The 17,576-nt window shown below is 34.0% G+C and overlaps 1 protein-coding gene across 1 annotated transcript in view; it reads right to left on the reverse strand.

Annotated features, from left to right (window-relative positions):
- Positions 1 to 1,750: 1,750 nt before the first annotated feature.
- Positions 1,751 to 17,576, reverse strand: part of LOC150109762 (serine/threonine-protein phosphatase 6 regulatory ankyrin repeat subunit C-like) — a 336,489-nt gene continuing 320,663 nt past the window's right edge. The window contains 2 exon segments of the mRNA XM_090396213.1: positions 1,751 to 2,102; positions 8,425 to 8,516. Coding sequence (XP_090252339.1) covers positions 1,939 to 2,102; positions 8,425 to 8,516 — 256 coding nt within the window. The 3' untranslated portion in view covers positions 1,751 to 1,938.

Below are 17,576 nucleotides of genomic sequence, written 5' to 3' on the forward strand. Positions count from 1 at the left end.
TATGCCCACAAACAACATAAAGCATAAGTGGGAGAGATTACACAGAAAGTCCAGATTTCAAAGGGGAGGGTATCACCTGTGGACATGGAAGAAGTTGTGGCTGAAAAGCCAATAGGCTAAGAATTGTTTCTCATTTCTTGGGAAGTTTCACATAACCATATATATTTTCAGTTGGGCTTTTTTTAGATCCATTGCCAATTCCAAACAAAGGCTTGTGTTTACTGTCATGAAGGATAGGAATTTTTTTCCCATTTCATTCTATCTGAGACAGTGAGTGTGCTAGACCTTACTGATTATGATTGTAGCAGTGAGCATATGCCTTGGTCTCACTTAAAAAAGGACCAGAGCTAGATAACTAGGACCTCCTGGACCTCCACATAGTTTTTTAAAAAAATGTGGAGAACAGACCTGGGATTCTGACCTTGTCTAAGCCTCACCTTCTTGTGGTGCACCCTGTTAATATAGGTATCTACATAGGTAAATTTTATTTTGGATACTGGACACTGAACAAATGAGGATGGGCTGGCAATATGGGATTCTGCAAACCATATAGCAAGCCACAGCCAGCCTGGTTGGCCGAGTGGTTAGTGTATCTGCTCTCCAACCAAAAGGCTTCGGGTTTGAATCCCGCAGTGGGTATGGATGTTTCTGATTGTCTGTGAAAATACTAGTGGTTGTGGTGGTGGGTGGGTGGTAGATGGTGTTGGTGTAGTTGTGGTTTGGTGGAAACAGAGAGTTGTAGGGTAGATGCCCTTCCTTGATGAGTCTTTGGTGTCCCTGGAGGTGTCGCAAATAATAATATTGGATTCTTTATTAGCTCAAACCAAAAGACAATGACGGTACCACATGATAAAAAGTCATGCTGTCTGTCTGGTTAAACAAGGCCACAGCCAGTTGTTTTCAGCAGGGAATCAGGATGACAGCAAAAAAATCAGCTGTTGGAACACACTGAAGCTCAACGTTGGCAGAATTCATGATAGCTGCCATAAACATAAGAAGTATCAAGAGAAAAGAAGTGGATCTGATAGCTGTATTAGAGAAGTATCAGATTGACATGCTGTAATAACTGATGTTATTGAAACAAAGAAGAGACCAAAATAGGTGTTGGTTTTATATATATATATATATATTTTTTTTTTTTTTTTAATGTGTGGTTCCCACCCATGAAAGGTTATTATAAACCTATAGTACATTTTGTACTTTGGGTAGGCTAAGGATTTTTTTTTTTGCCGTATTTATCAATTTTATATATTTTTTTGAAATTTTTTTTTATCTATTTTATATAGTTTTGAAACCTACTCTAGGGGCCAAACATGAAACTTTAAGCCTCTTTAGGTCTCCCATAAGCAGAGCAGTGGTCTCACACTGGATGATGAAATTCATCTCCACCTAGAGACAACCACAAACATCTATACGCATGGCAGGATTTGAACCCATAACTTGTTGATTTGAGAGTGGATACCCTAACCACTGGGCCAACCAGGCTTGACAAATACACTTAGAAGTGCTTTAAAAGACCAAAATATAAGAGCTGATAATATTGGAGTCCTAGGCAGATAACCGAATAATTTGGAGGAAAATTATTGATAGATAGTTAGTAATAATGTAGCCTTTTTATGTTGTACCATTATAGGATCCTGTACCCCCTCCCCCCCACCCCTTGAGGATATATTTCAGGAATATGATGATGATGATGAAGATATATTTCTGACATTCTTCAAGATGGATATTGGCAGATCTTTTAGTTTGTTCATAATGTCAATTCCAAACAAAGGTTTGTGTTTACTGTGATGAAGGTGTTCTGATTAAGGGAATAGTAAGAGCATTACTGTAATTTGATGCTGTAAGAGGTGGAAAGAAGGGAAGTTCATGCATTTTGATTATGAGCTAAACCAGCACTTAAGTAAATACATGAAATATGAGCAGAGTTCATCAAGACTAAAAGGTAAACTTACTGCAATCAGTTGTAAGGCTGCTGCTGTCTGTATGTGAAGAATGAAAAGAATTTTGAGGACTAGACATCACATTCATTGCTGTAATAATCATATCCAAGCATTCAGCAACATCATTATTCTTTGCACAAGAAAGTGCTGGGGTGTGACCTATAAAGTTCAACATAAGATGAAGTAGAAGCTACCATGTATAAGAAAAAATATTTGTTCCTATATATATCAAGTTAAATCCACAACTTAAAAATCTTCTCATCTATTTTATAAACTTCAAACAGTCATTTTTTTAAAGTAATTATCATTACCTTTAGTGATAGTACACTAGGCCTTCTACTCACAAAGTTAAGTCGTTCTGAAAATTTCCATGTAAATAGTATGTCTGGCATGCCTTTTGAGCAAGAAGCTTTCATAATGAAGGCATTACTTTTGGAAGCTTTGCATATTAGCATTCTTCATACCCACCCCAAAACACACACACACAGTATAAAGAATAGGGAACATGTAATTTTAAGTTAAAGTTTTTCTGTTAAAGCCAAACTATTCTGCCTCTGGTTGGTGAGGTGGTCATGTGGTACTCACTTAGAAGTTTATGAATGTTCCATTCAGAAAAGGTTACATGCTGTACTACAAAGCAAGAAATTATGACCAGCTGAAGAGTATGCTAGGTTCTGCAGCATAGTATCAGTTGTTAAATGGGAAAGATATCAGCAGTGCATGGGAAGTGTCCCTAGAGTTCAAAGAATAAATAGAATAGGATTGAAATGGATGTGTAATCTAATTAAGAAAGACTCTTTCTTTTAACAATGAACACAAATGACATATTAAATACCTCCATTTTGGAAAAACTGGCCTTTCTGACCATGCACTCCAAACATACCACAGAATTGATTGGAAAGGTACCAAGTCCCTACACCACACCAAAACCTGGTTTGAGAGGAAATTCAAAGAAGCATGTGAAACGCTCAAACATAATCCAAATCTGAATAAAAATGATGGTCTAACCATTCCAAAAATGTGGAGGACCCATCTGCAACCTTCATAGCAACCACAAAGAAAAATCTCAATACAAGAAGACTTGGTGAAGTGTTTTTTTTCCTGGAACATTCAATAGTAACCCAAACTGTACAAATCCAGAAGAAAATCGTAGTATAACAATATGAACTATACAATTCCAGAAGAATCTTAGTACATGAGGACTTAAAGTTTATTATAGTTTTCATTTATTAATTTTATTTTTTTTTATCACTAGAGGTCAGGCTAAGAAAAAGATTACTTAACAATGTAGATTTCATTTACCTTTATAGAGTGCAACAGCATGTAGCTTGGTTCCTATACACATGTATCCTTCTGATGATGATCTCAATACAGGGGTCGAAATGTCAAGTGTTATTTTATTAATAATTAGTAAAATGATCATTTCAACATGAGTGTTTTGTGTCTCTAAATTCTTAAATATGAATAATTAAGAAAGAGATGTTGTAAGAGGTGGAAAGAAGGGAAGTACATACATTTTGATTATGAGCTAAATCACCACTTTAGTAAATACAAGAAATATGAGCAGAGTTCATCAAGACTAGAAGGAAAACTTACTGCAATCAGTTGTAAGGCTGCTGCTGCTGCTGTCTGTATGTGAAGAATGAAAAGAATTTTTCATTGTTGTACAGTTCAAAAAGTGTTGTACAGAAAGCAAAGTCTGAGTATGAAAAGAAATTATTATTATTATTATTATTATTAAGAGAGACCTCCAGGGAGTCAGAGATTCATCAAGGGAGGCCACATACTACACATACCAGCTATCATACTTATTTTTGAATTCATTCACACTGCTTGCACTCACAACATCCAATGGCAATCTATCCCAATAATGCACCACCCCCTGAGAGAAAAATCTAGTCCTCACATCCTTCATTCTCAGTTTCCAAGGATGCCCTCTCGTCCTTTCCCAGCCCTCCATAAATTGAAATCCTGTATGACCCTTTCAGAAGTTTGTAAGTCTCAATCCTATCACCCCTCTTTCTCCTATTTGCTAATGTCTGCAGTCTACAAATTCTCAATCTGTCTTTATAATCAGTATTCCACAATCTTGATATCATTTTTAACACTCTCCTTTGTACTCTCTCCAATATATCAGAATCACAACGGAAACCAGGAGACCAGACCTGCACACATAGTCCAAGTTAGGTCTTATCAATGCCTTATAAAGAGGAAAAATAACATCCTTATCTTTACATGTGAATGTTCATTTCAGCACTGCAATTATCTTTTGAGTTGTATTTGCAATCTTTGCCACATGGTTCCTAAACTTCAACTTCCAATCTATTAACACTCCAAGATCCCTAGCCTCATCAGTTTCTTCTAGCATAATCCTACCAATATAATACGAAGTTGGATATCTAATCATGCCGAAGTGAATGACTTTACATTTACTGACATTGAACTGACACCCATTTTCCCATTCCCACAATTCCAGCCTATTCAAATCATTCTGCAAAGACTGCATATCAACAGCATTACGGATTATCCTACTTCTCTTTGCATCATCAGCTAATAACTGTATGTCAGTTGTCAAATCCTTCCCAATATTATAAATGTACAGATTGAATAACAGTGGACCAAGCACTGATCCTTGTGGTACACCACTTGTTACCTTAAACCTTGCAGATTCAGATCCCCCGTATACCACTTTTTGATATCTGTCAGTCAGCCATCCTCTTATCCATGCTAATATTGTATAATCCAAACCATTTTCTCCAATTTATGCAGCAGTCTATCATGCTGTATTCTGTCAAAAGCCTTAGCAAAATCCAAAATTATCATGGCATATCCATTTCCCCTTGTCTAGTTCAAGGTTTTCTTCATCTCTTCTGCACCTGTAACCCTCATGCCATCTGGATTTAGAAGAGATATTCTTTCATATTCATTCTTTCTTTCTTTTACTTGCAGCATATCGATAGAATTCTTGTGGGTTGATCTTATGGTTTTGCAAGTTAAAGAAAACCCCAAAAGAATTTTATTGTTATGTTGCAAGTAAAAGAAAGAATAATTCTTCTAAATGCAGATGATATGCAGGTAACTGATGCAGAAGAAATTGTATAACTAATAAGTTAAACAATTTCTAAAAGCTATCAACCTGGTATATGCAACATGAACTCACCATATGAGGAAACTCATGTGGATGAAGCGGAAGTACCAGAACTGTTGCAAAAACTGAATAACATTTCTGCAATACGAACTGATCAGATATCAGCATGGATGCTAAAAGTGTGTTCAGCTGAATGGGCTGCTCTCTTGACCAGGCTATATAATTTGAGTTTCAGAACAGGGAAGATACCAAAGGAGTGGGAAAAATGTATGGTAATCTCATTGCACAACCAATCAGTATTTCAGGCGTGGTGGCGAAGATTTTGGAAAAGTTGGTTAGGCTTGCATTCAGAAATGGACTGATAGAGAATCTCTACTTTGCAACGAACAGCATGGGTTTACTAAGGGAAGGCATGTTTTAGCAACTTGCTCAGATTCTATAATAATGTTACCACTGAGTTAGACAAGGGGAATGGATACACATGATACTTTTGAATTTTGCTAAGCTTTTTGACAGAATAAGCATGGAAGACTATTGCATATAAATTAGAGAATATGGGACCAGATTACAAACTATTGGCATGGATCAGAGGATGGCTGACTGACAGATGTCAAAAAGTCGTACGAGTACATGGGGGGGGGGGATGAATCTGCACGATTCAAGGTAACCAGACAGACAGACAGATATTTACTGATGATGCAAAGATAGGTAGAGTTGTTAGGAGTACTGTTGATATACGTTACTTGCAGAATGATTTGAATAGGCTGGAATTGTGGGCATGTGAAAATGGCTATCAGTTCAATGTTAATAAATGAATGATATATGCACGTAAACACAACAAAATATTTAATTAACCAAATATTTCGGTATGGAACTAGCAGACCATCCTTAGTGGTATTACAAGAAACAGTTTTAAAAAAAAATACAAGCTAGAATACTAACAATAGATCATTAAAAATAGAACACGCTGCATGATGTTATATCACTAAGTATGAAATGGAATATTCTGAAGTAGAGACATGATTGGAGAAAAAAGATAAATAAATTTAATGAGTAATCTTGATTAGACTTTCCCAGATTTTTGATATAGATATACATTCATTACGATTTAGGTTGGGATGATGGAGCAAGACCTCCATGCTTTCCTTGAACAAACGTTCAAACCTATAATATAAAAAATATCCATAAGATTAACTATCCTCTTCGTCCAATAGTAGATTGTATTGATTCTCCTACTTACTGTATAGTCAAATATCTAGCTAAATTATTGAAATCTTACATTGGCAATTTTAATTCTTTTTTTAAAAAACTCCTCAAATTTCTTAGAAAAATTAAAAAATGTCTCATTAAAACCTACAGATCTTTTCAAGGAAACTTTAAAATTACTTGCTGACATCTTTCCTGAAGACATTATGAACTATTCGATTTCGTAATACATTCTGGATATTTCGTATGTCAAAATAAATTTTACAGCCAAGTAGAAGGAACGGACATGGGAAGTCCTCTTTCTCCTGCATTAGCCAACTTTTAGAACATTTAGAAAAAGTCCTCTTCTCATCTATTTTCCCTCAACCATCCTTTTGGGTAAGATATATAGATGACATCTTTACTATTTGGCCATATAGCAAAAACTCTTTACCTTCTTTTTTAAACAGTATCAATTCCTTGCATCATCGTATAAAGTTTACTATGGAAATAGAAGAAAACAAACAGTTATCTTTTTTAAACGTTCTCCTCATCCGGTCACCTTCAAATATTCTTACAACTTCAGTATACAGGAAACCAACATTCACAGGTCGTTATATTCTTAAAGAATCAGCCCATCATCCATGTTAAAAAAACAGGAATTATAAAATGCCTCATCAGAAGAGCCAAAACTAATTGTTCTACTTTTGATTATCTACAGAAAGAACTTTCTACTATCCAACAACACATGAAACTCAATGGCTTTTCTGAAAAAGAGTACTCAACGTCTTCTCAATTCTTATAATCCTCCACAAAACAACAAAGTTTCAATACGTCGAGTGCCTATTCCTTATATCTCCGGTATTTCAGAACCTATCGCAAGAATTTTAAAGAAATATGATTTAACAACTACGTATTCACCTATTAACAAATTGTCTTCTCATTTTCCTTCTCCTAAAGACAAACGCTCAACTTTATCTCTTCCTGGAGTTTATCAAATTCTGTGCAACTGTGATCTCTCTTATTTTGGACAGACTGGACGTTCTCTTGAAAAAAGAATCCAAGAACACAAATCATCCATTCTTCACAACAAACCTGAAAAGTCGGGATTGGCTCAACACGGGATTAAAACTGACCACAGCATCTTTTGGTCCAGGACTCGCCTCTTACATAGATCCCGCTATAGGTTCGAACGTTTGTTCAAGGAAAGCGTGGAGGCCTTGCTCCATCACCCCAACCTAAATCGTAATGACTGTATATCTATATCAAAAATCTGGGAAAGTGTAATCAAGATTACTAATTAATTAATTTTTTTTTTTTTTTTTTTTTTTTTTTTTTTTTTTAAATAGCAAATTCAATCATGTTTCTACTTCAAAATATTCTGTTTCGTACTTAGTGATATAACATCATGCAGCGTGTTCTAATTTTAACGATCTATTGTTAGTATTCTAGCTTGTATTTTTTAAACTGTTTCTTGTAATACCACTGAAGATGGTCTGCTATTTCCAGACCGAAATATTTGGTTAAATAAATATCTTTCTTGTGGTTACGTGATTATATCATCAATTAATCACTATATAGAGAGAATACAAAGGATATCATATCCTTTGCACTGTATCAGAATTACAATGGAAACCAGACCTGCACACAATAGTCAAAGTGAGGTCTTACCAAGGCCTTGTAAAGAGGCAAAATAACATCCTTATCCTTATATGTTAAAGTTCGTTTCAGCATTGCAGTTATCTTTTGATAATTGCAATGCATTATGTAACTTGATAAATGTTATAGAATTTCAAAAAACTCCAAATGCTATATAAGATTCTCTGGCCACAGCTACCAAGCCTTATGAAAATAATAAGTGTTGAAGTTCCCAATTGGCCTGCACTAGCATATAACTAATGTGTGCACTGCAAAGGCTGCCTTCCTTGTGGAAGACAGCTGTTAAGTGGTGTACAAGTAACATAAACACATTAAGTAAAATTGTTACAACTTGAAAATTTTTTCTTAGTCCTTTCAGGATAATTTACATAAGTTGAGTTTGCATAAGTCAGGATCTGCCTGTATTCTGCACTCTACCCTGCTGGAGGGTATGTATTAAGAATGTGATGATGACATACAAAACCCTTCATTTATTCTTAAGTGTAAATTTAGACACCCTCGAATTTCTTATAACCCTGTGAAAGAGTTAATTACTTCATAACTACTTACCAGTACAATCAACAGAAAACACACTTGCTCCCTTTAACAGAAGAGTGCGAGTAGTTGCAATCATTCCATTTCTAGCTGCAATATGAAGAGCCCTATTGATAAAATAAACAATAAGAATAACAACACAGATATGCTGATAGAGAAATACATAAAGAGGAAAACAACAGTTTAAAATTATTATTATTATTATTATTATTATTATTATTACATAAGTATATATAATTTGGGGTTGAAAAGGGTCTGTGAGGGATGAGACATTCTTTTATGGATAGCCAAGACAAACTATATGATTGGAGTGTCTAGGGATAAACTTAAGAAGTCTAAAATGCTGACAGAACTGATCTTATGGTGGCCACTGCAAGGTGGAGTATGGCAAACTTTAGAAAATTGACTGATTTGTAGCAATTATATTCTCTGTGTATGCCTTCATATTGGTTCATGCATTTGTAATTCCTCTGAATATATTCCCAAACACCAGGCATTACACCAACATACTGAAGAGAATTATTTAGTAGGGGACAGAGAAGCAAGGATCAAAGCATAACATTCACATCCCTCAGAGCAAGACCAAGCCTCTGTGGTAACAAACATCACTAGGAGTTTAATTTCAATGCCAGGTTTAATACCATAACTTTACTTAATGGAATCTTGAAATAGCCAACAAAAGAAGTTTACATTTCATAGTAAATATCCAGTTTACTTTTTTTCCATTTAGTCCAGCAGGAAATATGAATGCTGTTTTCAAAATTACATCAGACATCAAAGAGACACATGTTTAAGGGTTGTGAATTTTAAAAAAACATGTTTTAACCAGCTATATAATGGACCAGTGTATAATGGACTGAATCTAATGGTAACACTTTAGGGGAAGGAATTCCAAATCAGCCAGTGATAATGTTGCTGCAATTTGTTCTGACAGGTGTGGCTGGAGAGAGTCTGAATAATAGTATGTGGAGGAGGAGAACACTAGCAAGTCACAATCTGCAAAAGGATTCAGTGAAATTCTTCATGTATATGATGCATATGGCTTGGTAAAGAATTCAGTTCTCAATTTTGATAATGAATCCTGTAAAGTGGTCGCATTATTTGCACTATTAAAGCTTATAATAATATGTAAAATATAGTAACTGATTCCACCTCGACAGAAATAAGCAATGAAAATTTTTAAACACAAGTTTTTATATGTTTATAAACAAAAATTACAGCAAAGGATAATTAGTATAATTTAAATTTGTTGTTAACAAAGTTACAGAGTAGTTATAAGGAGCAAAATAAAAACAATTTTAAATATCATTCCTGAAAGCAAGCTTACAATAATGAAAACATCTTTATATTGCCTTTCAAAATATTTTAGGACCACAGAATGAAATGTTTTCTCTTTCTTAGAAATGTACATTGTGCAAGGCATCCTTTTCCAGAATAAACTAGTTTCATCATATTAAAAATCTGTTGATCATTGTATTCACTATCTTCGATTATTTTTTAATAAATCATCAGGATATTTAGATGCGGCATCTTAGCCTCATCAGTAATTTTAACATTACGTAGCTGAACTCAATTTTTAAATTGATCAAACCAACCAACACTTGAACTAAACATTTTTTCTTCTTTTTCTTTCACTTTCCTAAATAAATTTAAAGCTTTTGTTTGAATGACTGTTCTGCTAAGGGGAATATATTTTTGACTGCAATCCACAATCCATACAGTTAAAAAAAATAATACTATTATTGTTGCACTTCTATTTTTTGTGGATATTTGAAAACCACATTTTTGTGGTTTTTAAATATCCACAAATCAAATATCTAAAAATGTAGATCTGCTCACGCTTTCCTGCTGATGCCACTTTATATTTTTCTTTCATTTCCTCTGTGTTTTTAAATATTCTGTACTATAGATTTAGGCATTCCTACATCTCATCCTATTTTAGAGTTACTATGACCACATTCAGGCTTTTCAATTATATCAAATTTTTACTCTAATGTAATAATGAGTCTTTTCTTTATTTGTGCTCATAGTGTCTTTATCTGAAGGAACCTTCCTTTTGTACATTTTTTAAGGGTACTTCTTAAAACTGATTAAAACAAATCATAAAACTAATGTGCAGTCTGAAGTAACAGCATCCAAAATCCTAACGGTAACTTGGTAATCTTAACTGTGCATGCATGAACTGAATTACAGTTTGCATTAAATACAACCTTGCAGTGGCACACCCAGGATTTAATCTTGGAGAGGGCCAAGTTGAATGGATAAAAATATTTTTAATGCAATGAATTTGCATTAAAAAATTTTTCAACTGTTAACTAAAATTCATTAAATTTCATTCATTAAATAAAATTCATTAGGTGATTATAAAAATTTATTTAAAGAATAAAATCCAGTTTTCTTTTCTTTTTACAAAGCTCTTAAATTATTTCAGTCGTGGTTACATTAATCTCTCTGTGTATATACAGCAAAGCCAGTCCGTTCAATCGTGATTGTGTCATTGTAGATCTTAAATAAGTTTTTAAAAGTTAGAAAATGACCTTTCACTGACGCATGTTGTTACTGGAAGCGGTGCAAATATTTTTAATAAGTTATGGATGTTAGGATATATCATTTTGTCACACTTTGAAACTACATCAACGGTATTTTTGTATGGAGCTATTGCAAATGGTTTTTCAAATTTCTTATACCACAACTTGAATTCGGCGTTCAAAATTGCTGGATTTATATAAGGCAAATCACTGGCATAAAATTCACACAACTGATGAAAATCTTCCATTGCACTTGCTGTTGGAGCATCTTTTATTTGGTAGAAGAGAAAAAAAAATTCAAAATGCTGCGGTGCCAAGTGAAACATTCCTGAAGTTGAGTCAATATTTGATCAATAAATGGAATGAAAATAGTTCTCCTGAAATACTCTTCTATAGAATTGGCTGGAACATTGGACCTTAATGTTTGTTTTGATGTAGTTCTTGGCTTTTTAATGTCAAAATTAAAATTATTGGCTTTTATACGTGCTTCGTCGTAAATATCTTTAAATGAAAAATCTGGTGTTTCACGAATGGTATTTAATTGAGCCACAACATCATCAACAAAATTTAGGATAATTAAGAGGTCACTGTCAGATTTTTGCATTATTTTAGACAATGGTAAGGTGCACACAAATATTTTTTGCAAGCTAAATAAAGATATTATAAAACCAAATTCACACAATGAATTATTCAAAAGTTTTGCATTAGAGGATGAGTCTCTGTCTTCCCAAGAAATTATTGTTTCAAGACTATGAATCACTGCATCATATAATTCCACCATGGTCATGATGGCTTCATGGCATTCCACCCAACTAGTCAGGCAAACTTGGCGTAGTTTCTGTCTCTTAGTATCTGGAGTATATTTATCAATGTTGTCAACAAGGATGTCCTGTCTCTTAGGAGTATTGAAGAAACTGTGTACCTTTTCAATTATGCCAATGCAATTTCTCATTTCAGTCACAGATACAGCTTTCCAATTGCCAAATTCAAACTATGTGATGCACAATGAACACATAAAGCTTGTGGATATATAGCTGATATGTGAGATTGGACACCATTAAACTTTCTGCTCATTGATGTCGCACTGTCTTAACCTATGACGTAAATATGACAAATCGATGGCGTAATTATTTAAGCTTTCTAATATTTTGTCGGATAAGTTTTTTCCTGTAGCACTTGTTACAGGAACAAATTGTAAAAATTGTTCCAAACTTTGTTGTCATTTTCTTCGTCTATATACCAGGCACACAAGGAAAGATGTTCAGTGGTAGAAATGTCACAAGTTTCATTGGCAAGAATTGAAAAACATTTCACTGAATTAATTTTTTTGACCAAACGGTTCGAAATGATTTCATTACATGCATTTATAATTTGATTTTGTATGTTCCGGCTAATGTAGGTAGCATTTTTGGCAGAATGTTTAAAATGTTCAGCCAAGTTTTTGTCGCCTGCATTGATTCTTGTTCTTAATAAAGCTCAAAAATTGCCTTCATTGGCGATTGGCTGCTGTTCAAATGAAAATTCTCCATAATCACGATGTCCTCTCAAGGGTATATTTTGCCTACCACATAAAATTACTGTTTTTATAATCGGCTCTAATCACTTCCGATTAACTGCAGCTTGTGATGCACTATCTACATCAATTTGTTGATTGATTGGAATACATTTTCCATCTCAAATATTGTTTAGCCTTTCGTAAGTCATAACAGCCGTTATATGATATTTTGTTTTTTGATGATTATTAAATTTTTCAATGGCTTTCTTCCAATTATTATAACATAATTAGCTGCCCAGGTAATTCAGATTTAGATTTTCCAACATTAGCAGGTGTAAAAAACACACGATATTTACAGTACCCACTATTTTCAACTTGAGAGTACTGTAAATTTTTCAAACCATGTGTATTGAAAACTTCGGTTGTGAATTGAAGCACAGGTTGCTGGAAAATTAAAATTTGGTTCTGGTTTCCACAACTTTTTCACAACATCTAAATTATCATCAGAATTAAATGTTTGTTTCAAAACTGCGATGTCGTGAGAATTATTAATAACTAAGGAAGTACTTTCTTCTGGATAATTCGATGGTTTTGTCAGACCTACGACTGGGAAAACCGAATCAAAATTGGTAATGACAATATTAATAGCGCCAACATTGCTATTAACATTTGAATCATCCTTTTTTGGTTTTTTTGAAATAGAATAAAATACTCTGCAGACGTTTTTCAGCCATAAGTTGAAGCACAAAATCGAAAAAACATAATAAAATCTTTTACAAACTTAACTTTAAAGTTATTGAAGAATTTATGTACAGTAAGGTTACTCTTCGGAGATGGAAAGAAGTTTCAAGTTCAAGACATGCTTTTCAACAAACTCAATGCAAAATAGCACAGAATATAAGCGTATTGCACATGACCTATAACTGAGAATCTGCAATGATTCGCCAATACATGATACCCGTGATCCTCTCTGGCCCAGCCTGGACAGCGTTTCTAAGTCCAAGGACAAGTAACGATACATCAAAGATCGGCACACACACTAAGACGAATTCTGTATTTTGTTTTTATTCGAACGAGTGATGAAAATCCTTTCACACAAAGATAGGTTGTAAAAAACCGCATGAAGATTTTCGATGCTTCTTCGGATAATTCGGAAAATTCACTTCTCAGTGAAGGCGAGATCCAGAATCAAGCCAAACCACAATCACGGAATTGCATTTTAAGCCCACTGTCACTTAAAAGCTCCATTAGCTGTTCTTTTTTCGATAATGAAAGGCCGTTCTCGTGACTGCAAACCTGAAATGGATCGTGAACCCACAGAAATTTCTTACAAAAGTTATTCGGAAAATATGTTTCCAAATTCTGTTTCAGAGTTTTGAGATGGACACAAACGCTTTCCCAGTGGTTAAATTCTAAACTAATAAGTTTCGGGACCCTATACAAAATAACCAATTGTATTTACCTTGAATACTATCCAGGGAAGCTCCAAACCTCCCGTCCCTTTCATCACATGTTCGTAATCAGGCTACTGTTGATACTGACTTTATATACATATTCAAAACTGTAAACAATTGTTGAATAATAACACAATAATGTAGGCATAATTACCGTAAAGGGAGAAAAGTCACAAAACAGAAAAATGTTCCTACAAAATAACCAATTGTATTTACCTTTGAATGAGATCCACTGGTAGAGTGTTTAGCAAGTCAGCAAATTTTCTTTCATTCAGCGTATTAATATTATCGAATTGCAATTGATGGGAATTCTGTGTTTCTGTGGATTCGTTACAGACCTCTTTCTCTTCAGAAACTACAAACAAACTGTCATTACAAACTCATTTTGTATTATCACTGTCATCCGAGATATTTTTCCGTTTAAAGAAGGTACCAATGTACTTATCCATAATTGAAATACCGTACTTACTTGAATATAACTTGCACCGCTGATTTTACTTTTCGAAAAAAGAAAATTAAAAAGTTTCACATATACCTCGCAAATGAAAAAAAGCTGAAAAACGTTTAGAGCAGGGGATAGTAACTTGCTCCCATGGTAAATAACACAACCTCCCCAATAGCCACTATGTTGCAGAGGCAAGAAACACAAGTACTTTTATTATGTCAGTGAATAAGGTACCAGCAGTCTGTATAATATATTTCTCAACAAATAGTGCAATTAGAGACAACTAGGATGAAAACGACTCTAATTAATGAATCACATCCTTTCATACAGAAACTATGCTGTATTGACTCGAGCAAAACCATATGTTGCATAGGCAAACACAGTATCTAACTAAAAACTATTGTTATTAATTAGATGGATGTGAGTTCGCCTGCCCCAAAGCAGCAATAAAGTTCAACCGAAGGTGTTAAAATTTGTAAATGTGTTAAAACTAAGAAATATATATATATATATATATATATAGTGAATGTTGTTATGGCAGTTTCACATATGGAATTCGGTTGAAGAGAGTTAGCATTTCAACTCACCGCAGCTTGCTTTTATCTTTGAGTCACGCGATTTCCTAAAAATATATAAATACTGGGGTTAACTCACAACACACTTTGTCTAAGTATTACTTAGCACTTCTGAAGATATACTGAGCCTTGTTTGAAGGAGGAAACCCTTCATCAATAAAAATCAATAAACAACAAGCAATTGGTTGAAATGTGGTCATGTGGGAAACACATGTTCACTTCAAATCTGACAAAACAGCAAGGGAAAGTGGAAGCAATAAAACCATTTTGTTTTTCACTTCACTCCTCTTTTATTACTGGTCATTCTGCCGCTAAAAATTAAAATAGTGGCAGAATGTTCATGGAATGAACATTCTGCCGCAATTTTTATTTATTTTTTTAAGTATCCATTTTATTTCAATAATTTTTACTTACTTATTCAATTTTAATTTGCTTTGTTTGGATAATTAAAATATATAGGTTTATTTGGTTAATTTAAGTCTGCCTGTGGACCACTTGTCCCATCGTCGCAGACCTCAGGTTGAGAAACACTGCTATATGGTACTCTCACCTTATGTGACTCTCTAATTCATAAGTATTATAGAAATAGAAAACATTACACAACATAAATAAAAAAAAAAAAGAATTTTAATTAGGAAAAGTATTTGGAAATAATTTTTTTAGTGTTTTTTAACTTTTTCTTTTTTTTTGGGGGGGGGGGGGGAGGGCAGGGCCCTTGGCCCACTCCCTGGATGCACCACTGCAACCTTGTATTATCATTATAGAATTCACTCTACTTTGAATATCACATCAAGCGTGACTAACTGTATAGCATGTCAGAGTTTTCAACTCAGAATATCCTCTTTTTTAATATTTTACTAAATATTTGTCATCATCACCACCACCAACACCAAATTTCTGATATGTACCCTGAAGGGGTGTATAGGATACTATGATAGTATTGCATAATACGTTTATATCACTACTAACTTCCAACCAACAATTTTCCTTGAAATTAGTCTGTTAGATGTCAAGACTCTAATACACCCAAATCTTATATTTCAGTTTTCTAAAGCACTTATAACTGTATCAATCTATTAAGATCTTCATGTTCCTCTGAGTTTTTCCCTACATCTTAACATCACCACCTGCTTTGATGTTTCCTAATCCATTCTGTTCAAGGGACCCATACCGCTTGAGATTAAATCTGCTCACACTTTCCTGCTCAAGTAACATTAGGATTGATCTCCTGATGTGCTACCCCAATTTCCTTTCTTTAATTGTTGATTTTTTTCCAATCCAACTTTCCTAATAGAGGTTCTTCCTTGAAAATTACAATGTTCAAAACGCTGGCTTTTCATTTTCCTCAAAGTACCCAGATCAACCAGATAAAGATAAGACATCTGCTATCACTGATGATGATGTGACCAATTTGCATATCACTGATATGCAAATTGATCACATGCATATCAGAATACAAGATAATCTCCATTAGATTATTTACAGTCTTCTAACCATCAAATGTTTGCACTGAAGATATCACTGAAAGCAATTCATGCTGGTAGAGAAGTATTTATTCCCTTATTTTACTTTAAATTTTCATCCCTCATCTAAGTCTTGGTTTTCTAAGAGGTTGGTCAAAGTGGTACAAGAGAGGAACCAGACATATCAAAATTAGCTTTCATCACAATTAACATCTTCCCCTTTATTTCATTCATTGCTATATGGTGATCAGTAGTCACTGTGACAAACTACCATATTTCATCACTTATTTTAATTAGAATAAAAATAATGGCAAACATTTTTAATATCAATGACCAATATGAAGGGCACATGCTACAATTTCTATTATTTCTGGTTTCTGTATCCAATATATAGGTTATTTATGATTTGAAAATTTTTGGAGAAATTGAAACTGATTGCAACTGAAATTGAGAACAGAAATACATAATGAGCCAGTAGTCCTCAGATCCTAAACAGAATTAAAGAATAGGACTATAGGAAAACAAATCCTACTGATATACAATATATTTTAAGTTTTTAATTATTACTTTTTTTTGCTAGAGGTCAGGCTAGAATCAATGGTGACCAAACCAGCCATCCTGTAGCTTACTGTAGTATATCCTAATGAAGCTTGTGTCTCAGTGGGTGTGCATATGTATTCATGATAATGATCTTGATATAAAGGTCAAAACATAGATTGTTATTCAAATTAAATTATGTGCTCTAACATAATAGTTTGTCTCCATAATTCTACACAATGAATATTCCCATTCTGTTTATAACACAGATTGAAACAGATGGCAAACTGTTTGTACATTCAAAACAGTTTTTGAAAGGTCTAAGAGCAGCATACTTGCTTCATGTTCAAATGGTCTCTTGTCAAAGTTCCTGGCCAAAACATTTGCTCATTCCCTTCCACCTTGTATGCAATAGTTTATTCACTATTACCTACAGAAAAAGCCAATCTTCTGGTTTCATACTTTCCTTTGAATTTTGGAACATGTGATCTTGGTAAACGTCCTTCTAACATTCTAAATACACAACATTCAAAACCTTTGATTTCTTACCAAGAAGAACCTTGTCCAAATACAGCAAAACATCTCCTGGTATTGTTGTGCTGATAGTGTTTGGTCATGTTCAAAACTGGTTTTTTATGCTCTCCTATTTCCACTGATACCAATCTTGAAA

This window comes from Typopeltis vanoorti, chromosome 1 (assembly GCF_054136105.1).
Source record: "Typopeltis vanoorti isolate ZY-2024b chromosome 1, IOZ_Tvanoo_1.0, whole genome shotgun sequence".
NCBI lineage: Eukaryota > Metazoa > Arthropoda > Arachnida > Uropygi > Thelyphonidae > Typopeltis > Typopeltis vanoorti.